General features: G+C 40.8%; 1 protein-coding gene across 4 annotated transcripts; it reads left to right on the top strand.

Moving 5' to 3' along the window:
* The first annotated feature begins 5,408 nt into the window (after positions 1 to 5,408).
* gpib (glucose-6-phosphate isomerase b) lies at positions 5,409 to 16,152 on the top strand. Of its 4 annotated transcripts, none has more exons than XM_020592352.1 (19): positions 5,409 to 5,525; positions 7,773 to 8,012; positions 8,899 to 8,989; positions 9,254 to 9,322; positions 9,603 to 9,722; positions 9,961 to 10,044; positions 10,221 to 10,367; positions 10,810 to 10,881; positions 10,979 to 11,023; positions 11,116 to 11,169; positions 11,737 to 11,797; positions 12,559 to 12,602; positions 12,713 to 12,865; positions 12,978 to 13,107; positions 13,273 to 13,349; positions 14,216 to 14,344; positions 14,588 to 14,663; positions 15,269 to 15,335; positions 15,736 to 16,152. In XM_020592352.1, the coding sequence occupies exons 2-19, from the start codon at positions 7,894 to 7,896 to the stop codon at positions 15,857 to 15,859; spliced, it is 1,662 nt and encodes a 553-aa protein (XP_020448008.1). In that variant the 5' UTR covers positions 5,409 to 5,525; positions 7,773 to 7,893; the 3' UTR covers positions 15,860 to 16,152. The 4 variants fall into 4 exon arrangements, with proteins under 4 accessions (XP_020448008.1, XP_020448010.1, XP_020448007.1 ...); XM_020592354.1 differs by lacking the exon at positions 5,409 to 5,525 and adding an exon at positions 5,684 to 5,983; XM_020592351.1 differs by lacking the exon at positions 5,409 to 5,525 and adding an exon at positions 6,593 to 6,667.
* Positions 16,153 to 24,890: the final 8,738 nt, after the last annotated feature.

Here is a 24,890-nt window from a genome sequence, read left to right as displayed (position 1 = left end):
GGGGGGCCTCACACATGCAGCTGCATGACTTTTTTTTTTCTTGCTCTCACAATGACAATGATTTAATATTAACTGCAAAAACAGATTTTCTGTCATAAAAGTACATAGCTTCTCCTGGAATTATTTAAGTTAACACTGTATCAGTCAAGAGTTGATGAAGAGGCAGGATACTGCTATGCTAACCTGTACTGTCACAGCAGACCAGAGTTCTGCACAGGTCCAATTTTGAAAACCTGCACCCACAAAGCTCTATATCGGACCCGACCCATTCCCCAAAGTCATTTGTAAATAAAATCCACACTCGACCCGAACCTTTAACCTGTGACACGACGCGTAATTAAGATACACAAGCAACTTGAGAGTTGTGTTCTTGGAAAAGTATCTGTCGAACACAACACCTGGACTCTATGATAATGTTGTTTTCACTGTATGTAACCACCAAATTTCTCCCATACATCCAACTTGGCCTTCAATTATGTATCGTCCATAACTGTGTATTCACCACTAGCTATTTTCACTTTTAGATTATCCAGTTTGACACAGTGATGTCTGCCTTGATGTCTGAGTGATGTCCTATGAGATGGATGTGAAGTGAGAGGCCAGAGGTTGCGCCAAAGGCCTTCACAATAAATGTATCGGTTATTTAGGCTTAATAAAAAAATTATGCTGGATTAGACATTTAAAGGAAGCTGCACCTTTATTTTTATCAATGTTTCTTTCACTTGCTACCACCCGCATTTAGTCTATTTTTACCTGAGCCCAAACCCAAACCCCTGAAATAATGTAAACATTTTTTTAACCTATTACACATAGTTTTTTGCGAGTACCCAACCCGGTGCAGGACTCTGCAACAGACCCTGTAACTAGCTTATGGCTCCAGTAAAAATGGCAGATATGCCACTCTAGCAAAGGACATACTTAAGGGCCCTACATGTCTGTGTCATATATGCAAACACATTTAAACTGGTGCCTTTGCCTTTACTTAGTTTTTCTTTCTTAGACATATATTTGACATTTAAACTGGTGCCTTTGCCTTTACCAAATATATGTCTAAGAAATAAAAACTAAGTAATCAATCACTGATTAATTCAAATCTTGCCAGGTGAATCAAGATGACATGGGCTCTGAACAGACACAGAAATGAATAAAAAGTTCCATCTGATTTGATCTGATCAGAGCCTATGCACCGTGTATGCATGCCTTTTAATATATGAGTGCAACCACAAAGAATAAACTTTGATATCTCCAGCATAGCAGTGTACAATAGTGTGTGTTCAGTGTGCACAACCAATGGGTTTCAACAAGTGAAACTGGTGATGAATGGCTGTGACATCAGCTGCACTGATGAAAGGCTGGTGGCAACCTGTGTGAATGACAAGCCCACACTGAACAGGCTATATTCTGAGGTTGCAGGTTGTCCTGCATGCCAGCCAGTAGGGAGCTGTATTTTTAGCCAGGACAAAAGTAGGAATGTATTCTTCCACTTTAGACACAAAGAGCCAGGATATAAAGGTACCATGGAATTCAGAAACTCTGCCTCGGTCAGACACAAAGCTAAACTGTTCCTGTGCATCTTAAAACTAGAAGAAAATGTGTACAATACGTTGTCCAACAGGCCACCAGGGTGGTGGACTGTGGGGGGAAAAAAACAAACAAACATACTTTTAAACATCAGACCTTGGTTTAAGCCACTGCCCTGAACAATATATCAAATATTCACTCCACTGTTTACGATTTGGTAGCTGATCCTGACTTTTGGCCCGCTCATGAAAAAGCAAGACATGAAAAACTAGGTCCTGCAGGCAGATAAGTATTATATTACATGAGAGTTTCATGGTAGTCTTGATTCTTGTTTTATTTGATCATTTCTAGAGCATGAGCATTCATGCATCTCACTAGAAACATTTGGCTGAGAGGCGAATAGCTGACCACAAACTAAGACTAAACTGGTTTCCCAGGAGACAAGGGTGAAACTTCCCATGCTACAAGGCTTCCCTCCCTTATCTGCAAACCCGCTAGCTACTTCTCTTTGGATGAGGACTGGTGTCTTATTCAGTCCTGCTTAGAACCCAACCTATTTGGTTTAGGTGTATAAAATAAATTGCGATAACCAAGCAGTACACTGAACATCCTGTTGGAGACAAAGCAGACCCCTGCCCCTCAACACACACATACCAGTGCAAACAGTGTTGTTAGTTTTGTGCATCCAAATGAAAATCCTGTCACACAGTACAAATACAGAGCACAAAGGCTGCATCTCTGGGGCTGCCAAGTGTGCTGTAGGTGGATATTATCTAACATAATGATGGAACCTCATCCAAACTATCCTTTGCAATTTTTGATCTTCAAAGCTTCACTAGTAATAATCTCTGAATATCTGATTATTACAAGTCTCCGCTCTCAGCTGAGACTGTGCTGCAGCTAAAAGTACCTCTTTGCCCAACTGGCAGTACTTTGGGTTAAAACAAAACAAAAAGCTAATGAATGTACTTATGTAATAGGTATAATGTAAAAGATGATAGACAACAGAGGGGTAGAGCAGTCATCTCCTAATTGGAAGGTTGGTGGTTTGATTCCCAGTCTCCCCAGTCGACATGTCGAAATGTCCTTAGGCAGGACACTGAACCTCTAGTTGTCCCAAGCAGCAACTGACAGCTCCGCCATCAGTAAGGAAATTTCCCCAAAAAGTGTAATAAATTAAATTAAACAGGGCAGCTGTGGCTCAGGAGGTAGAGCGATCGTCTCCCAAATGTAAGAATGTGATACATTTCCATCATTGATGTGAGATCAATATAGTTTTATCTGTGAAAGCATGTCACTGAGTTGTTGGAACTACAGAGAAGCCCCCAGTTCATTCTAATTATTCAGTGGTGTTACAGAGTGATGCCTCTTTACCTCACAAATGATCTTCTACCAACAGCAAACAGCAATGTTGACTGTTTTGTCCATTAGTTGCAGCGAGGTCACAAACCTGACAACATCGAGTTTCATTTTCAGGCCTAAGCCAATGTGACAATCCAGTCAGTTGTGTCTGTGGCAAAACCTTGTACAGTGCTTGTTTATTGTTGTCTTTTACGGCATATGATAATTCAAACTCAGAAAGCAGAGACACTAGTACCAGATGATTAGGTTAAACATTTCAAAATGCACCTGCCCTGTTTTGCATTTTGTGACTTTCAGTCAAAATGTTTATTACTGAGGTCATAGGTAAAGGTGGCATTGTGCTGAACTGTGATTGTACTTCTTGCATTGAAGTGCATACAACAGCACACTAATAAAGTGGTCGGTGAGTGTATAATATGATGATACACACCCTGACACGTTTTTAATGAGACAAATTTGTTTACAATCAACAGGCCACTTGCTTGAAGTTACTTTACTGGGTTAAGCTATATGTTTATGCCATGCAAATAACTTAATGTGGAAGAAAAGTGTGGCAAAGCAGGAAAAAGCTGAGGCATATAACTAAGCCAGAGCTAAATACTGTAAGAATAAAGGTGCAAGGAAGTGTTTGTGAAGCTAAAACTGAAAGTAACATTTAGATTCCTTCCTTTAACACCTGTTGTTCCCATAATATCATGATGAAGAAGACAGCTTGGTCAAAATCTCAAACTCCAGATAGCTAGTGGTCACATTTTAAAAAAGAACAAAATGCAATTACTCCATCTGTTCAGCCCAGTGTGAAAGAATTCAAAATCAATACACAAAATGCTACAATTCATAGGTTCTATTAATACTGAAATACTATGGCCTGAGTTAAATCATCTCTTCCCCCAGATGACACTTCTCTGTAAACACCGAATCTTATAAAACCACCCAGCAAGAGAATCACTGGAAAGCTCTGTTACTAAAGAAAAAGATCATTCAGGTCTGTGGAGAGTGCCAGTAAAACACAAGCATGTACTCCACCCGAGGCAAGCGCAAACACTAATCTTGTGACTTCCTCACATATGCATCCGGATTAAATGTTAGACTAAGGAAATGTTTTGCTCCTGGCCATATCAGGTTGACAAACACTGACAAAAGAAAGAAAGAAAGAAAGAAAGAGAAAAACAACTGGAGCTTTAGCACTAGTCTACCAGTTGCGATGACCATTCAGGCAGACAAATGCTATTGAAGAGAATGAGCTTAAACAGAGGCAGGAATTTTGCTGAGCACTGCACATATTTCCATAGCGACACAGCTGTGGCAGATGTCAACACAGGTTTAGGGCTGATTCAGTAAAAGCCATTAGAGCCTGCAAAACTCAACAAGAAGGAGGCTGCAATATTAGCACAAATGCCTACTTCTACATCTGAAATTGTACTTTATTCAGACTTTAATTCAATTAAGCAGATTTTAAGTATTATGGTCAACAAGGTCACTAGCAATTCTGTTTATAACAAGCATCTTCCCCAGTAAAATACACATAATACAGTGACAGTGGAAGCTGAGATTCCACCAAAGAGCAGATTGGCTGCTTACTGACAAACCTTGGAGCCCTGGACATCTTCTCCAATGCACATACACTCAATCACTGACTGTCAAATCCTATGGGCAACTAAATTGTAACTTCTACTTTAATTTCTACACCCCAGCAGCCAAAACAGGAAACACGTTGCACATGATGTCAAACAACATATCCGGGAGTAAACTGTAGATGCCTACAACCCACCAGAGAAGTGGAGCAAAGTTATTTATTAATGCAATTCCAAATATCTCTCTTCTGTATTGTACCGACTATATTAAGCCATGTTACCAGCCGCTTACTGTTCGTGTCTACGCAGTGTACTGTTCTTCACAATCAAGCTACAGAAATGGATTTCAATAGTTATTAGATCATCTGCTCCATGAGCCCAGCTTTCAATCGCCACATCTACTTTACAGTGCTATGAAATGCGTCGGATAAAAAGATTACATCCCCTCTGTAGTAGCTTACTGCTCTCTGTACGTTACCATACACAGCACGGCTTCTCTCGGGCAACTGGCCATTTATGCAACAGCCAAACACTGTTAGCTACTAATCTTGCTACTGGAATCAGACTGAAACTATCAATGCCGTTAGTTTTTTTATGTGCTATTAGATTAATTTAAAACCCGATAACTATTTAGCAGGAAGGTGTAACCGAATCCCCACAAGCGCAGTTAGCCCAGTTTCAACGAAAAGTTATGGAATGATTTGGCCCAAGTCATGAGAACACTGTGTCGCAGCGATTAATACGGCCTTTTTGAACGCCCTAAATACGGTGACGCCGGAAACCAGAGTGACAAAATTTGCCACAGCCTACGTAGATTGCCGGTACCCATTACCGATTTTGACACTCGCCAACTGGCCACACAGAACCAGACATTCGCTCTATAACTAGCAAGCTGGCGCAGTTTCTCTGAAGCACCCCGATACTGTCATCTTAACGCCAGCCACACGGAGCCAACGGAGCTGTGAATCACGTTCCTGCTGCTGTCCGATTTTCTAACCTACAATCTATATTACTAGTCTGGTGGTGGTCACCGACTGCAGCCTATAACTTAAACCCAAGAACGCCCAGGTCAGTTATCAGACCTGCAATCAAACCAGACGGCTGGTAACATCTATGTTACCTGCACACGGCTATCAGTTGTCAAGACATGGATCAAATCTGAAGCCTAGTCCAGAGATAAAATGCAGTGGCAGTGGAAACATAAATAACCAATACCGCCACCTGGTCCTCCTCCGCTAGCCTTGGCGGATCCGCTTCATCAGCAGACAACAAATTGGGTTACAAAAATGTGTGTAGTTGCAAAGAAATGTTGTACACATTTGAAACCCTCTCGGAAGACATTTTCCAACTGTTTATGGGTATCTGCGGCTTCAATTATGAAGGAAAATTGGCGATAATTATGCCAGAATGAGGTACGTCCAATAATGGATGCATCAGTGCTCCCTCAGTTCTAAGCAGGCTAAGCTACGTAGCGTTAGCTCAGCGAGCTAACGTTAGCTATCCAGCTAGCTCTCTGCGACATGATGGTAAGTACTGACAGAAAGCACCAGCTAATAAAAGCGACTAAGTGGTACTTCAGTAAAGAGCAACAACAGTCAATGCCACCATGAGCAACAAGAAACCAAACAGCTTCAGTAAAACACAAGAAAAATGTTAGTATATGTTAAGTTAATCACCACATTACTCACCAGCTCTTGGTATCCACCCTCTTGACAGCGAATCCCGTCTATGTAACCACCGTCAATATCACGTCATTAAAAGCAAACACTTCCGGTACAAACCTCACAATAAAACCTGCAGAGTATTTTAAGAGAAAACCACGGGACCTGTGCCAAATTAGATTTTAAGCCTGGCCCTAAGTTACAGGACTTTGCATTTTCATTTAGTTTTTTAAATTATCAGTTTCATATGCCTACCAAACAAAAGAGAACCAGTGACATTTCAACATACTGCAAACATGTTTTAGGATTAACAGGACTACATTCGCGACAGTGGGTAGAGTAGTCGTCTCCCAACCGGAAAGTCGGAGGTTCGAATCTCAGTGCCTGCAGTCCACATGTGGAACTGTCCTTGGGCAAGATACGGAACCCCAAGTTGCCCCGATGGTTAGAGCCATCGGTGTGAGTTTGGCGCCGCAGATGGCTGACTCGGTTCTTTACCGGAAACAAATTCCTTGTGTTTGTAACGTGCTTGGGGATTATGATGACAAGGTGATTATAATTACATGCTTATACAAAACAACACTATTTCTAGATTTTGGTGTTATTTTTCTGTACATCCTTTAGAGCTAATCAGAAATTATTTTCGTATCCGAGCCAGTTTCGCGTATTAAGTTATAATCACCCTGTCCAACTTATTATCCTTTATTTTGTCAATGACCTCTACATTTATTTTGAAATTAAAATGTCATTCCCAAAACTAAGATGGTGTTAACTCTCGACCCATACATTAATGAAAAGAATATGAACATGAATATGAAACTTATTCAGTTTTCCCCAAGGAACAAAAGCTGCTCTGTAGAAAAAACATCGGCTCTTCAAAGGAAGACGTATTAGAAGACTACTAATTTTCATATTTCGGTAATGTAGCCCACATTGCATTTACACCGTTTATCCCTAAAAATAATTGGTCCAAACAACAGTTGTTTTTCTCGCCCTCGCATTCTAATGTCTGATAAAGAATATTACATCCTGTACGCCATACTTTCAAAAACGGTCACTTGGGGGCGTCTAGGTCCACAAATTGCTCTTGCATGCATCAGGGAATAACACCACATTTGTCTTTGATTCTTCAAAAGTTTCCTAGACTAGTTGCATTCTACAGAGAACATGGGATTTAAACACAACTACTTACACTTCCTTTTAGTCATAGTTATGACTAAATATAGGGTAAACAACATGCACAAAATGTAAAGCATGCATCATTGCATGGATTTTCTCCTGTCAGTGTCCAGTTTTTGTCTAGAGTTTGATTGTACAGTATAAAATTAGATCTAATGTCACTTTATTTTTTATTTGATGTTGTTCTTCACTGAACTCTAAAGAGTTAGTGCACCCAAACAATAATATCCCATATGTTCAGAGCCAAAAACTATGGCTCAAACTATCTGGTATGTGTATAGATGACTCTATTGTCTGTAATGTAAATGTGTAATAAGTGTATTTCAGAAGGACTATACATGACCTAACTGCACTGATTGGAGCAGCATACATGTCGCTGTGTGGTTCAGTGGCCCTCCACTACCAACAGAGTCCCCTGAAGGACAGTGCAGGGATGAGACAAGAACAAGTCCTAAGTATAGTGTGTCTCTTGCAGGAGGAGCAACTGTGGCTAGGGACCTGACACCCTTCAAAAAGCTTTCCCTCTGACCTGCTCAGTCCCACTCAGCCAGGCTAGTTGAGCACAGCAGAGCACAGCAAAGCCCTCTCTGTACAGCATGGGACTCACACAGGACCCCAACTTCCAAAAGCTCCAGGAATGGTACACAGCTCATGCCCTGAACCTCAACATGAGGCATATGTTTGAGGGTGATAAGGAGAGATTCAACAAATTCAGGTATATGTGCTATTAGAACTATTTTATTTTGTTAAAATGTGGTACACACAGCAGTACTTAACAGGATGTAGATATTTAGTAAGTGTGTAAATGTGCTGGATTATTAGTATGATTTTGACAGCTGTATAGTAAATTGGCAGACAAAGTCACATAAACATGTTATGAAAAGTGCATGTACCTCCCTTCCATCAGGTGCATAGGCCAAGTAAAAAGGTTAAACCCCACACACACAAAATTATTTGTATTCAGGCGAAGCTACCACGCTACCAATCTCTGTATAGAATATGACCTTTATTAGGGTCTGTTTAATGGTTGTAAAATTTGTGTATGGACTGAAAGAAATACAGTACTGTGTAATTGTAATAGCTTATTTGGCCAGTTACTAGATATATTTACAATAAGATTTGGCAATGTTTTTTTAAAGTGTATAGATATGTGTTTGTGGTTTTGTGTTGTTGTGTGGTTGATGGGTTAAGGTCTTGTGTGGTAAAATGTCATGAGAAAATTTGGGTGGTATTGTTATTGTGCTGTTGTTTTCTGTGCTGATTGGTCTGGGTGTGGTGTCACACCTGTCATCACTTTGAATAAGTCTATATATGTATATGTCAGGTCAGATTATAAACTGTAAATACATGATGAAAACCTAATGTCAAAATGTCACTGGTGTGGTGCTTTGGCCTGAATAACAATAATTTTGTGAAACATCAACTCAGTGTGTGGGCTATAATCTCAAATTCTCATGAAAATGCTTTAATGCAGACCAGTTATACAGCCATACAGGTTTATTGCATAGATGTCAAACCACCACTTGATTACAGAATCATATTGTTTGTTTGATCATAACCTTTCATGCCCCCTGCACTGCTGTCCTTTTGTGTTTGGACAGTCTCACACTGAAGACAGACGAAGGAGATATTCTTCTGGATTACTCCAAGAATCTCATCACCGATGAAGTCATGAAGTTGTTGGTTGATCTGGTAAATTCATGATTATCTTTATGACCCAAGGCTTTATAAATGCCATTGTAGCATTGCTTAATTGCTTTCTTTGATCAAGAGCTCACAGCAACTTCATCTGACTCACGTCTTGATCTCAAATAAAAATGTTTTATGCACATAAAATCTATTAGTTTGATGGAAGGGTCATTATCTTGAATACCAATTGTGCTTTTTTTTACATACATTTATAACATATGTGCATACTTTTTTGCTGCAAATAACAAACATTTTTGTCCCCTTCAGGTCAAGTCAAGGGGTATTGAAGCAGCCAGAGAGAAGATGTTCATGGGAGAGAAGATCAACTTCACTGAGGTGCTCGATGCTGACACATCAGCTATAAGTTGACCTAAGGGTGTATGTGTTTACATGTCAACATTTATCCTGGTGGGGTAGAAGCAACTGCATTAACACATGCGACACAAAAACACTTGAACATGAGTTTGATTATGGTTTCTTTAAAAATTGAACATGGCAAAAATGCAGCCACTGAACAATCCTCATCTCTCTAATTACCAAGTGAAGGATCACTGCCACAGTTCCTTCTGTAAATGTCTCCATGTGTGTTTTGTGTCCTGGTGCTGTGCATATGAAGGGCCGTGCTGTGCTCCATGTAGCTCTGAGGAACCGCTCCAACACTCCCATCATGGTGGATGGCAAGGATGTCATGCCAGATGTCAACAAAGTCCTGGAGAAGATGAAAGGCTTCTGCCATGTGAGTGAAATGCAACAAGAGAAAGGCACAAAATCACAACGCTTTACACATCTTGCAGTGTTATCCTGCAAGTAATCCTGCTTCTGTTGAGTTTGGTGCAGTTGTCAGAACCAGTTGAAGAATACAGATCAGATAAATATACTGATCTATACTGATAATAATATACTGACTATACCGATAATATACCAATACTGTAGGACAAATGTGTTTATCTGTTGCTCTTTTGTGTGACATGCAGAGAGTTCGCAGTGGTGAGTGGAAGGGCTACACAGGAAAGGCCATCACAGATGTTGTCAATGTTGGCATCGGAGGATCCGACCTTGTGAGTGCATTATATGGGAAGATGTTTTTTTTTTCATATGTTCTATTGCAATATGTTTAGCTGCCTTTAATGCTTCACACTTTAAAAGTCAGAATTACTTGAATAAGATCCACAGGCACACTTTTGTTATAAATGGCTTCATTAATCCGTTTACTCAGAACTGATTTGAATTATAGGGCCCCCTGATGGTGACTGAGGCACTGAAGCCTTACTCAAAGGGTGGGCCACGCGTGTGGTTTGTGTCCAATATTGATGGAACGCACATCGTCAAAACCCTGGCTCAACTCAATGCTGAGACGACCCTCTTCATCATCGCATCCAAGGTAGCTGGTTTACGCACAGTGGATTCTTTTAAGTTATGCTAGTTTAGCATCACACATCTGAAAGAAAAGTGTCTTCTTATTCAAACTTGTGCTTACACAGTCAGTTTGTACTGTATGAAATCTGTCATGAACTGACCAACCAATTATTAAGTCACATTTCCATTCAGGTACACAGTTCATGTCTGACTGTTTTTCATACCAGCCTCTCAGCACTGGCATGAGTGATGTGTCAGGAACAGCCACAACTAACTTATTCCAAAATTCTGTGCATCCACTCAGGAAAATATTTTGGACTCAAAATTTACTGGTAAATATTTTCAAGCAGTAAAAGCCTGACTGTTTGTTTTGGAACAAAACTCACTAACTCCTATTTTGCACACAAATCTCACACATTAATTCATTTATTGGTACTTGGTTATCTATGTATTATGTCCTGTTACAGACATTCACCACCCAGGAGACCATTACCAATGCTGAGTCAGCCAAAGAATGGTTCCTTGAACATGCCAAAGATGTGAGTAGGCAGTGTCCCCAGAAAGCAGTAAAATTGACAATTGACTTAATTCCTACTCTGCATATTCTCTAAACATATCTTCTTCATGTTTAATCAGAAAGCGGCTGTTGCCAAGCACTTTGTGGCCCTGTCCACAAATGAAGTAAGTCACAACACACTATCAGAGGCTAAACCTTTCCTCTCTGTCCAGTTATGTGAACTTAACAGTGCTGCTGTTTTTTGTCTCTCTCTCAGCCCAAAGTGAAGGACTTTGGCATCGACACAGAGAACATGTTTGAATTCTGGGATGTGAGTGCACTTTAAGCCTGAAAGCAGACTGTGTGCAGCAGGTCTTGTCTTCATCCCCACACTGTGATGAGGCCATACGCAGCGGCTATAAATAAGCTTGACTTTTGAACTGTGAAGTAGGTGGGACAGACGCTCTGACCAGCACCTGCTGGGAAATCAGAAGCCTCTCTCTTCAGACTCAGTTATTATTGGTAGTGACCTTCTCTTGCAGAGGTCACTGTAAAGGCTAGATTACATCAAAGGTCAAGGACCTGCATTTAGTTACATTGTTGGTATTTAAAGCCTAACAACTATGATACAGCCTTTATGTCATAGAGAAAATGGCTGCTGCTGTTGGGTTTTACACTCACTGGGTTTACAGTGTTTTCTGTCCCTAAGAGAGGGAGAAAAAAACTGACTCAGACAGGACTTATAAAAAAAGAAGTGCTGAGTAGACTGTGTTGCTCATGTTATTGCTTATGAAAAAAACATGTATAGTAAGTTTTCCTTAAAAACTCACATTTTGCTGAAAGTTTTGTATGAGGTATAAATATACAGTATTTTTAGTATTTTGTTTTTCTTTTTTAGTGGGTCGGTGGTCGTTTCTCCCTGTGGTCAGCAATTGGAATGGCCATTGCCCTGCACATTGGTATGTACAATGAAAACACATTTTTGTATTTTTTACAACAATGCAAAACAGTGACTTTGGTACCTCCCAATCATAGTATCAAGAAAGTCACCATGGCAGACAGCAATGCATGCATCATACTAAGATGCTACAGCTACACAGGACTATTTAGTGACTGTTAGCAACACTATCATACTGATGATAGGGGTTGATGAAAAGTCAGAGGATCACCAAAGTTACTATGGTCTGTCCTAAAGGGGATATAAATATCTGTGTCTAATTTCATGCCAATCACTACAGTAGATCGTTCACTCAAAACCACCAGCATGAACCTCTTGGTGGTGCTACTTTAAAGGAATCCCAAAGTAATTAGGATTCATCTTCTGGGGCCCATTTGTACAAAATTTTGTGGAAATCTATCCAATCACTGTTGTGATATTTCACTCTGAACTAAAGTGGTGGACCAATCAACACTGGTTCAGCATTGTTTTCCAGTTTCATTGCTATTCGCTTCTTCAGCATGTCGAGGAAGAGCAGCTGCTCAAAATGTCAGTGCAACACATGTATAAACAAGTAGGGGTGCTGTTTTACTTCTGATTTTTGACCATCCTATATTCCCATCCCTAGAACCTAAAGATTTTTGTAAATATACAGGAATTTGTTTTGCTAATATGTCTGGAGAGACACACTGAAAATACAAAAATTATTCCAGTCATTTTAGCTGATAAGGAGTAGTCAGTTCAATCAGTTAACTTTTCTGTCTAATTTCCTCACTTCCTCAGGCTTCAACAACTTTGAAAAGCTTCTTTCAGGAGCTCACTGGATGGTAGGTAAATCAGGATGAGATAATGACAGCATCAGTTTTCCACCACTCCAAAGAAGAAAACCTATTCATGCATGCATACACGTAAATTAACGCTCCTCTCTCCTTTGCAGGACAACCACTTCCACACCGCTCCTCTAGATAAGAATGCTCCTGTCCTGCTGGCTCTGCTGGGCATCTGGTATATCAACTTCTTCCATGCTGAGACCCATGCCGTGCTACCCTATGACCAGTACATGCACCGCTTCACTGCTTACTTCCAACAGGTCTGCCCTGACACTGCCACAGGCACCACTGGTCGCAGTACAATACTATGTTTGTGTTGATTATATAATAAATGGTCAATTGTCTGTTCTAACTGCAGTGTTTGTTATCTAGGGTGACATGGAGTCCAATGGGAAATACATCACTAACCATGGAGCACGTGTAAACTACCACACTGGGCCAATAGTCTGGGGAGAGCCAGGAACCAATGGACAGCATGCATTCTACCAGCTCATCCACCAAGGTATCATCCCTGTTCACTATCAGCATCATTTCAGTGATTCATTCAATCAGTGTCTTGTTTTTACCAGTTAGGTTTTCTACTACCCTTATCTAACTCTACTGATGGCTTAGCCTCAAGCTATGGGTGTGTGTCGTAACTATTGTAGTCTAACTGTGTTCATCTCAGGAACACGCATGGTGCCCTCTGACTTCCTGATCCCGGCTCAGTCCCAGCATCCCATCAGAGACAACTTGCATCACAAGGTATTGTTATGTTTGAAGCAGTGCATTGAACTGGTAAAGACCAGTAGTGTAGTCAGGAGTATGTGAGAAGGCATGGTGATGTTCTTCACTTCTCGAAAAGAGTGTTCCCATTAAAATGCCTTAGAACCACTGACTTGAATTCAGTAGTGATGACAACAATATTCACACACGAGAAGGCATCATTTTCCAAGTATAAAGGCATACTTTGATACCAAAAAATGATATTCGCTTTCTTGTTGTAGGGAAGCTTGTTTCATTAAATACTTTTATTACAGTTTTATTACACCTATTTATTCGCAGTATTCATGACATAGTTTTCCACATTTACTAAATAATATCACAGATTATCAAACATCTTCTTGTAACCTCTAAGTAAAATTGTGAAACAGTGATCTAAGTGACCATTGCAATAGAGTGCAGTTAGTGTGTGTTTGTATATGTGTCTATTAATTACTTGGAAAACCTGAGGAATAAGTATTTTTGAGGGATCATCCATAAAGATCACAGGTTCTTCTGCCACATGCACCAGCTGAAGTGCATGTGGCAGAAGATGCTGAACCTCTATGTACTGAGTGGCAATCGGCTCTAACCCCTTTGCTGACAAGTGTAGTCGAATGTGTATTCACATGAATCATTTCATAAAAAGGAAATTTACACTGTAACAATGTAGAAGATAATAACAAATATGTGTTTTTGTATAACACACACAATAACCTGTCTTGTTTGAAAGGCGATATGTCAGCAGACGGTTATGTTACAGTGCAACACAGAGACTACTGCCCTGCAGACTGACTTCAACTTTTTATCACTCCCAGTAAAACATACACTGTACTGTATCTGAAGTTGTGTGTTTGATGTGGGTGTAGATCCTGTTGGCTAACTTCCTGGCCCAGACAGAAGCTCTGATGAAGGGTAAGACCACAGAGGAGGCCAAGAAAGAGCTGGAGGCCAGCGGTCTGAGTGGAGAGGCTCTGGAGAAAATCCTGCCACACAAAGTAAGACAAATCAAGAAAATAAATAACTTGAAATAAGACACACACATACACACACACATCAAGTCTTGACATGAGGATACGTGGACAGCAGAGCACACTAAGGGCTAAGACTTCAGACAACAGAGGGTAGTGCCCTCCACTGACCATGAATAAACACTGCAATCCAAACATTTGAGAATGTTTCTGATTATTGTACACACAGAGTGACCTGTATAATGAAATATCTCTGCTTGTTTAACACAGGTATTCCAAGGAAACAGGCCAACCAACTCAATCATCTTCAAGAAACTGACACCATACACACTAGGTGCACTTATAGGTGAGAATGAATCATGTTTCTGATGACTCACTTCACTGCTGGTCACAAACTAAAATGCAGCTCATGCATTAAATAGTATGTGTTATGGTTAGTGATTTTACTCTCAGTAATTTATAATGATCTTTACCTCACTTTCTTGACTTTATGTTTATGTTGCACTAACAATAGATTATCTTTTTTTTATTGTTTACATTCTCCCAGCTGGTGCAAAGCAATATCATATGTTTTGATCACATCATACAGCGTAAATCACCCACTCCTGTTTCAAACTGGCTGTATGTTCATTCTTGCTTCAGTTTACAGTCTATTCATATCACTGTGAGTTACATTATGCAGAAAGGACTCGTATAACTATAAATCAAACTAAAAGATAATCCTTGATGACTAGCTTTAGAAATTTCCTGAAACAGCCCATGAGGTTCACTCAGGACAATGCACATTGTTGCACAGCAGCAGTCTGTTTGTAACTGGGCCAGTCAAGTACGGTACAGGTATATGGTGTGCAGCTCCACTGTGTTACCTGTGAAACTGAACATAAAACAAACAACCACTATTCTATACTAATATTTGTGTTGTAATAATGATTGTTCTGTCTTGCTTCATAGCGATGTATGAGCACAAAATCTTCATCCAGGGTGTAATGTGGGAGATCAACAGTTTTGACCAGTGGGGGTGAGTCCGTTTTTACTCACACATTTTTTGTATGTTTGATAATCTGCTAGTTGTGTTGAGAAGCTTTCATTTGTTAATGAGTGTGTCTGTGCATTAAGGAGTTGGTGAAAAATCTTTTTCAGGAGACTAAAGGATTGCTGAAAAATCATTTAATTATATTTACTATATTTTTTATTCGGTATTCATACAACCCTGTTCCTCAGTTTGCAAGTCATCTCTGAAATGAGCAGTTGAACAAAAAATGAGGCATACAATTAATAACAATTCAAACACACACACAGTGTTAATGTGGCTGCAATTGTTGGGACAAAACCTTCATGAGTTCTGCAAGCATCCATATCACTGACAGAGCCCTCTCTCTTCTGCTTGTGCCTGCTCTCCTTCCCTTCCTCATGATCAGAGTCGAACTGGGCAAACAGCTCGCAAAGAAAATTGAGCCCGAGCTCAAGGACACTGCAGAGGTCCACTCCCATGACTCCTCCACCAACGGACTCATCAACTTCCTCAAGAAGAACTTTGCCTGAGCTGACTTAACACAACAACTTCCAGTTTTACTTACGATTATCCATTTCATCAGCTCATAATATGGGCAAGAAACTGACAGAAGCAGCTGGTCACTCCTCCACAGCTAAAACACTCTGTATGTTTGTATTGTCCTAATGAGTATTGTGACTGTCTGCACTGCTGTCCTGTCTGTGTTTGTTGGTTCACCTTTGAAAGAAGAAAAGTTTTTTGTATTAGAGTGTTGTGAAAGGCAGAGAGAATCATGTCTCTCCACTGCCACAAAAATGCAGTTTCTGGAATAAATATCTTCACACAGTTCCCTAGTTACACTCCCACACTGTGTCTAACAACAGCATACATACATGAGCACAGCAGCTGTTCAGTGTCCCCTGTATACAGTTGTGTGTAACATTAATTCTCTGAGCGTAATGAGCGTATGGAAGTAACGCATCACTAGATGGCATCAGAGTGCAAAATTTATTTACTGGAAGCATATCTGCCACCCAGTAAACAACCATTTATTTAGTAGAACAAAGGTTGAAAGGGCAATCCATCTGCACTGTTCCTCTCTACAATTCCTCAGACTCCACTGCATTCATTTAGACAAAAACAAACAGCTGGACTAAACAGCATCTGAACTGCAAGCCAGGCTTCCCTTCCCTGGCACTATATTTAAATGTTATTAAATATTATTTTCCTGTAAATTTTTCCTATAAGCAAACAAACAAAAACATGTATAATAATGCTATGGGAGAAAGCAGATCACTGAATACATCATGTGATGCCAAGACCCAAGAAGGGTGACCTAAAATATATTTCAAGTTTCACATTTTATACTCCTCAAACCCACTACCGAATCCAATTACAGAGTGAGTATGAGGACAAACAAAGTAATAAAAAAAAAATCCTAGACCCCAGATACTGCTGGGTTTCCAATGCTGTTGCCAGGCAACAATACTTTACTTCAAATCGAAATTGTTCATTATATCTCCAGTTCTGAAATGAGATACAGAAGATAGGCAGTGGCTGAGGGTATAAACCGTCCTCATTGTCAGTTTCATTATGTTGCAAATTATTAGTTGTACCAAACAAATTGGATTTTCTCCACATATTTTTTATGATTCCACTGAGCTTGTTACATTTTTGCAAATTTTATCACATTTCTGCATGATTCTCATCTATAGAAGACTGTCAGTCATGGACACACCTACACTATTTGACCTAGGTGGCTGAAATAAACAAGCAACAAGTCAGTATGAAGAAACAAGTGGTTTGGACCCGCTGTGCTTCACTGGAGAGCAGAATCACATAGCAGCAATAAAGCATGAAAAAGTTTCTGTATGCGTTCCTGAGATGTTTGTTCAACAATGGCATTGCATACCCTCACATTCCACTTCATGCTTTATTGGTTGGGCCTGTCAGTCATTTTTCCTCCCCCTGCCTGTTAAAGAGCTGCCCCCCTGGCTTCATCAGGGATCCCAACCTGCCCCAGTGCAGTGGTTGCCATGGCAACATCACCCCCGCCACCTCCCGGCTGTGCAGTCCCAAGTTCATGGTGGTGTCAGGCGAACAGTTGGAGCAGGGTTAGGGATTCCTCTGAACTGACTAACTACATGTCGTTCTTTCAAATGATTGTCTGAGATGTATGTTTTCTTCCTCAGCATGTTCTCCACACATTTGTATTCATCACAGTGCTGGAAACAGGTTCAGGGTCAGGATCCTTGCATGTAAACAAGCTCGGAAACTCGGCCACCGAGGAGAAGAGCTGCCTGCAAGTCTGCAGCCAGTTGAACTTCAGTTGAATACTTTTAATGTTATGAATTCATCTATTCTCCCTTCCACTGAACTTCAGGGAACATATTCTCTTGAGCTAAATACTAGTCTTGCAAACACAAGAACCCCCCACCCCCGCCCACACACACACACACACACACACACAACACACTCAATATCAAATCCAATGGATGGTCCCGCTAAAGTTCCCAGTTTGTCATCTGAGGCTGCCAGTGACATAAAAAATCTACATGCTGGAACAAAAAAATAGCCATTGAGTTGAGCCCCCACCCCACCCCCCCCCCCCCACACACACACACACACACACACACACACACACACACACACACACACACACACAACACACTCAATATCAAATCCAATGGATGGTCCCGCTAAAGTTCCCAGTTTGTCATCTGAGGCTGCCAGTGACATAAAAACTCTACATGCTGGAACAAAAAAATAGCCATTGAGTTGAGCCCCAGCTTCATTTTTCCCACGACTACTAGAGTTATATATAGATTAATTTGAGTACATGGGCAGAGCTTGACAAACTGCAGCATAAGAAACTAGCAGCTCCAGCTGACCCCTTGTTGTTCAGGCTCCATGTCCACCCTAAGTTTCTACATATCCCCATTAGCCAGATCCACACTGAAACACACTGTTGTTGGGATCTATATGGAAAACACAACACACCCTTCCTTCTTGGCCTTAAAAATACAAAAAGAAGATGATCTTAGATTAGAGTTAACATGTGCGACCATCTGGTGAAGGGGAAATGAAGCAGTATAGCTCTTGCTAGACTAATAAATGAATTTCAAAACAGTTTTAATTGAGAAAACACTATTGTTTAATGTTTTGATGTGAAAATATATGCATGCTGCACATTTTGAGATGCCCTTGACCTCACAGAGCAATACAAGGTTTCTTTAAAGAGTTAATCTCTGCCAAACTACCAGACAGCTAGGCTTCTTTCTCCTCTCAGGGCAGCTCTGGGTCAGTTATCTGGATATTTGTGTGGGTTTTTGAACACTGAGCATCCATTGTCAGATTTCTTTCCTTACTGCCTCTCTTGAATCCAGAGAATATATATCTTAAACTAACTCTCCAACACTACTTTCAACCACTGGTGGTGTGCAGGGGATACAATATATCACAATATTCCATGTGAGACTGCCTGATATTTTTTATGATCTGCCAGAGCAATGGAATAGTTTATTTAGTCTTGTGGACAAGTGAATTGTTCATCTCTGTACTGTTTCTTTTGACAAAAAATGATGTTTGGTGTAGTTTATACAGCACCTGGGGCTTTGTTAGGAGAGAAAGACAGTTTCAGTTCAGCAACTTAACCCTGCAGTGGCAACCAAACCACATACTGCTACACTTCAGTCATGAAGACTAAAGAAAACTGAAGCAGCAGAGGAGGAAATATCTTGACTTTTAGTCCTTAGTAATGAGTTCAAGTTAGAAAAATGCTGGATCCTACATTTCCCATAATGCAGCCTGATTGCATAATAATTAGAACCCCCATGACTGCAAGTTCCATAACTTACATTTGTAAAGAAGACTTGTTTTAAAATGTAAGTTTCAGGCCCAAGTCAAGATGACCCTTATCACTTTACCAGGGTTTTTTGTAGTTCTCCATTCAGTATGTTTCAAAGGCTGATGTTTGATGTGAAAAAATTTCCCATTGAAGCATTAGTCCCCACAGATTTTCTCATTTGCCTCTATTATCTAGCCATGCAGATAATCATCACCTCAAAACAGTGAATGTAAAAAGGCAGTTTCTGGGCGCACCCTGGCAGGGATGGGTTAAAGAGCAACAGTGAATTTACACTGTTTACAGATGTTAGGGAGTACATATATGCATATGTGGCAAAATTGTATAAAGCCTGCTTAATTGCCTGATGTCAGCATCAGTGCTGACTGGGTCTGAACACTACAAGTTTGAAAATGAAAAGAATCTGGCATTGTGGTGTTGGAAAGTAGTGAGCTCACCAGACCTCTGCAGCCCCTGTTTGTACTTCTGCTAACATAACACGAATCTACAACCAAACTGTTGGCAGTCAAGTTGCATTGTGGCTAATGCAGACACCAGGTTTTGACAAAAGAGAAGAATGTCTAGAAGAAAGAAGAAAATCCCCTGGTTCTGCTGCATCAGTTCTTATAATTTGTAAAAACTGTCCATCATGGGGTGATCCCAGTTCACGTCTGGACTTTATGGTATTTCATTTCTTTTCCCTCATTTTCTGTCATCTCTTTATCATCAGCTGTTTAAGTCATAAAAATGGAGAGCGACCTGGTGGCAGACACAATGGCAAAGATGCCAAGATTACTGTCAACATTAACTCTAAACCCTAACATATAACCCCAACCGTTAATGTAATCGTAAGCCTGTCAAGGTGAACAAATTCTGGCTAGTTTCACCAACCTCCTGTTAAGCTTAGCAGTCCACCATCTTGTCTGCAACCAGGTTCTCTTATAAAAACGCTCTAAAATATAAACAATATATGTCAGAAAATGGTGTTGAAATCTTTGAAAAATAACTTTAGGAAAACTGAATAACAACCACGTTTCTTTCTTCTGTCTTCAGTAAGGTGCATTGCACACAGTATTGCTAAATAAAATTCTACTGCATAAATAGATGAAGAATCAGACAGAGGGTTCTGTTGCAGGAAGGGGCCAAAGTGCCAGTAACACAAATCGACAGTGTATGAGGTAATCCTGTGCCATACATATTTTCACTTACTTCTTGGCAGTGGAGGAACCTGTGTGCTCCAGAGGGAATGTGTTCTTTTGGTTTGTAACAGAGCTCACATCACAGTGAATCCCTCAGGGCCTTGCTACCTCTGTGCATGCGCGCACACACACACACACACAGCTCCCTGAGTCACAGGGTGGAACCCTCTCACACATAAAGGGCGCTTTGTGCCCCAACCCAGGGAGCTGTCAACCAACACCAGTGAGCTCCACACAGTGAACACCACTGTTCAGCTCACAGGAGAGCTCAGCCAGTGGGCAGACTGTGCTTTAATGTACGCCCCCGCAAAATTTATCTACATCCCTTTCTATGAACCAGTGCACCTACTGTAATTGAAATTTAAGACTACAATGATGAAATGGGCACTCATGTTTTGACTTTTATTTTTCAAGTTTTATCCTCAGTACAGGGGCCACTGTGAAAGTCCCCTTTCCTCTTTTTAGATACATCTACTTAACCGGCATCCATGAGCCATGGGTGATTTCCTGTACCTGAAAAGCAGGTTATTTCCAACAAAAAGCTCCAATAAACTGCTCAACACAAACCAGTTGGCAGGCAAAGTTACCAGCTAGCACAGTGGAATGCTTAGCAACCAAAGAGCCAGTTTTTATTTTTCTCCAGAATTAGTGGAGACTTAAGACAGAGCTAATGAGAGAGTAAATGGATTGCCGTCAGGCTGAGTCCATTTGTCCACTCTCAGATGGACAGACTGAACCTTTGTCATAAGTAGTGACATCCTCACCAAATCTGCAAGGCTTCTGGACTGACTGTGAGGGAATGAAATGCACTATGAGATGAGATACAGTATGTGTTTCCATAGATGCTGTGTGTATGTTATGGCTGGTTTAGCTTCCTGTATAAGGAGTAGGGATAGGCGTATAGATACTTCGATACCCCTCGGTCGATATTTTGGAGTTGATACTTTTTGAAGTATCGCGATACCACTGTGCTAATACAAAATGCATAATTTATTTTCACTTCTGAGAGTTTTAGGTATTACATTTATGTGTGACAACCAACCTGAGCATATTTTAGATGGTCTTCCATGTCACAGGATTATGGCAGCCAATCAGATGTCAGAGCCGAAGGCTTACTGCGCAGCCTCAGTCAAGCACTGCCTCAATCTTTACTCTGCTGCTCAGAGCGAGGTCAGTCAGCGCTGCGTGGTAGCATGAGTGGCTGAGAGAGAAAAAGAATGAAGTGTGGTGCTATTTTTCACCCACGACCGAAGATAATGCCATGTGCTCTGTCTGCAATAAAGTGGTGCCACATAGCAGCAACACTAGCAACCTCTGCATTTAAAGACAACACACCCTGACACTTTTAAAGAGGATGAACATCACCATGAAGTCAACCAGCAAGCCTCAAACTCCCCTGCACCACCTGCTGTCTGTCAGAAGACATTGCAGGAGAGTTTCATGAAAGAAAGAAAGAATATCCAGGTACAGGTGACAGTTGATGTGTTAGAAGTGATTTAAAAATTGAACAAACCATTACTTTATTAAACTTCCCCAAACTGCAACTGAGCTATATGAATCTTGGATGAAGCCATGTTCCCCACTCTTTCATTTAGTTGACAAACGTAAAGGTTTATATGCTTGTACTGCATCTATCAGAAAATACTGACAAACAGTTTTGTTTCTAGAATGTTATTAATGGAAGTAAATTTCCTCTAAGGTGCAAAAAGTATCGGTATCAGAATCAGAATCAGAATATGCTTTATTGGCCAGGTGTGTCGGACACACGAGGAATTTGACTCTGGTACATACAGTATCGATGGAAAAAGTACCATAAACAAATGGTATCTTATTGACAGGAAAAATTTTGGTATTGCACATCCCTAATACGGAGCCAGTTGGAAGAGTAGGACATGACATCAGGAAATGATGTACACCTGAGTAAATTAGGCTCTACCCTCTGTCCTATTCCCCTGCCAGTTTGGTTATGTTTTGTTTCCACTCAATTGCTGATGTATGCAATTAAAATAGTTTTTTTTTTTTTAATTTTACCTTAAGCTTGCAATGAACTCAATTTAAACTTTATTCATGTGTGATGTCTAGAAGCTGGAGGTGAGCAAACTTTCACTCACAAAGCCCACAGTCAATAAAGTCTGCAATAATTTCTACAATGTTATTATTTGTGATTATTTGAAAAATTACCACTAGTATGCAAGTAATTAATTAACTGAGGACCTGATGATGATGACATGATATGAGTCATAGGGGAAAATTATGTTGAATTCATACTTCTAGAAAAAGGTTGACACCTCTTAAAACAAGTCCATTGTTGGTTTAAATCCAATGACAGCTTGAAAGGTTGGCAGGGTTTCAGAATGATGTGCTCCTTCTTCCTCTTTATTGTTCTGTAGTTTAAACTTTTGTTACTAAGACCAGCATGAGCACAGGTAACTCTGCGTGAAAAACAAATACAATTATTTTTGTTCTACTAAAAAGTATGTGTGTTAACGCTACCGTTTACATACCAGCGGGGTCCTAAAAAATGAACAAATGATTTTAGCATATGGCTGCAATATAACAAAGAGGGAAAAATTTAAGAGGGTCTGATTACTTTCCGTACCCACTGTATATATATAGCCTGTGTGTAGACAATACAGCTCAACTCTCTGTTTTTTTCTTTCTAAAAAAGAATCGGCTAACCAGCACCAATGGCCCCTACCCGACCCTCAGGAAAGTGAGTATTTTCACATTCTCTCGGTTAACTCTATCTGTATACCTTTTTAATATATAATAAGTGTTCTTACCGCGCGTATTAACTTTTAGTTCCAGACGATGTACTGCTGATGCAGACCCCAGCTACTGCTGAGGAACAAGAAGAGCAACAATACAATCAAGAGGGACCGGAAGTTCAGGATAGAGCCGTGCAGCATCACACCACTCAGACAGTGCCCCCTCAAGACGCGCCTGATCAGAAGCCTGTGAATCAAACACCCCCTGGAGAACCAGCACCGGTGCAGCTGGAGCCAGAGCAACCACGCTTGAGCAGGGCTTCGGTCCTATCAACCCATTCAAAGCGGCGGCGCTCCTCATCCTCTGACTCCTCCTCAAGTAAGCCTAATATTATTATTATTATTGTTATTATTTCTACATGTATTTTAAAATTCTCATTCACCAGCATCCTGTATTAACCCTCGTTTTTATTTACCCCTACAGGCTCTCGTAAGAGGAGGAGGAGGAGGGCCCCCCAGGCACGCGGTTGTGGATGTCCAGGAAGGCGAGATGACTGGAGCTTCAATCCGTAGCTAGGTGTCACTCGAACACGCTAATGATGCATCTGAACCGACTGTTGTGTGAATCCTTTCAATTAATGGGTGATATTCTCGCTTGTTAACAGTGTTATTAAAAACTAAGATGGATCAAGATCTGAGTGAAGTGTCCAGAGATGAATGTTTTTTCGATGTTCAGCCATCAGAGGGGTCTAATACAATAAGCATATTAGAAGCACGCGTGAGTGCGCTACTGCAGGAAATAACACAGGCATCCCAAAACCGTACTGACAATGCTCAACCATTAGATCAGGCTAACACCATAGACATATTACACGCCCAAGTAAGTGCGTTATTGCATGAAATAAGAGATGCCTCTCAACGGCAAAAGGGCCAGGGTTTTAACCAAAATGAACAAACTGTTGCTCACTCAGAAAGCACCCAAAACGAACCAGAGAGCCCCTCAGCGGGTATAACAGTCCCTGAAACTACAGTTGTAAATAGGGCCCGATTCAACAATGTTGAAATAAGGCGTCTGTTAAATTTGGATCAAACTCATGAGGTTAATTACGGAGAATTTTATAGCAATGTAATGGGGAGTGTAAACGATCTTATTCACCAGGCTATAAGTCAATGTCGCGAGGGGGACCTTATCCAGGTAGAATTACGAGGTCAAATGCTTAGATCGAGAGCATCCGTGATCGCTTCCGCCTCTGAAGCGCTAGACTTGACGCAGTTTCAAGACTTACTAGACAGAATGATCCAATCCAACTTTTCTGTGTTAACAGACGCGAGCTTGGAGCTAGTAGTTCAGACACGCGTATCTTCTACACTGAGTTGTGAATAAGGACAGGAAAATAGATCGAGCTCTGAGATTATGCATTCTGATGATTTTTTGTGTTTGTGGTCTAAACAAAAATATCAGCGTTCTTTGAGGAGGAGCTTCGTGGTTTACATCTTCCCCCAGTGACCGTCTTTCTTTTTTGACCCACTCTTCTCCTCTTGACAGGGGGTAAACGCTGGCCCGGGGGGCGTCTCTTGGCTCTCCTGGCCAGAACCATAATCCCTGCCCCCTCCTGAGCTGGTTCGGTGTCCCGTTTATCTGTAATTCTACCAACAGCCTTGCTCAGAATGTCAGAGGCTATGTTTTTAGCAGCAGAGGTTAAATGAGGTCTAGCAACGTAGAAACCTTTTTTCACCAGAGGCATAACGAATCGAAACAATTTTGAAAACATAGATCCGAGGCCCCGCCCATACTGTGTCGGGGCCCCCGCGAAGTATCCGTGCCCGGAAC

The sequence above is a fragment of the Monopterus albus genome, unplaced genomic scaffold (assembly GCF_001952655.1).
Source record: "Monopterus albus unplaced genomic scaffold, M_albus_1.0 scaffold17.1, whole genome shotgun sequence".
Classification (NCBI taxonomy): domain Eukaryota; kingdom Metazoa; phylum Chordata; class Actinopteri; order Synbranchiformes; family Synbranchidae; genus Monopterus; species Monopterus albus.
This window is presented reverse-complemented; position numbering and strand designations above follow the sequence as displayed.

Excerpts from the sequence above, each read along its gene's own strand:
- gpib (XM_020592352.1), top strand. The coding sequence starts at position 7,894 with ATGGGACTCACACAGGACCCCAACTTCCAAAAGCTCCAGGAATGGTAC. Across the intron at positions 8,013-8,898 it reads GAGAGATTCAACAAATTCAG|TCTCACACTGAAGACAGACG; the intron begins GTATATGTGCTA and ends GTGTTTGGACAG. Across the intron at positions 14,345-14,587 it reads AGAAAATCCTGCCACACAAA|GTATTCCAAGGAAACAGGCC; the intron begins GTAAGACAAATC and ends TGTTTAACACAG.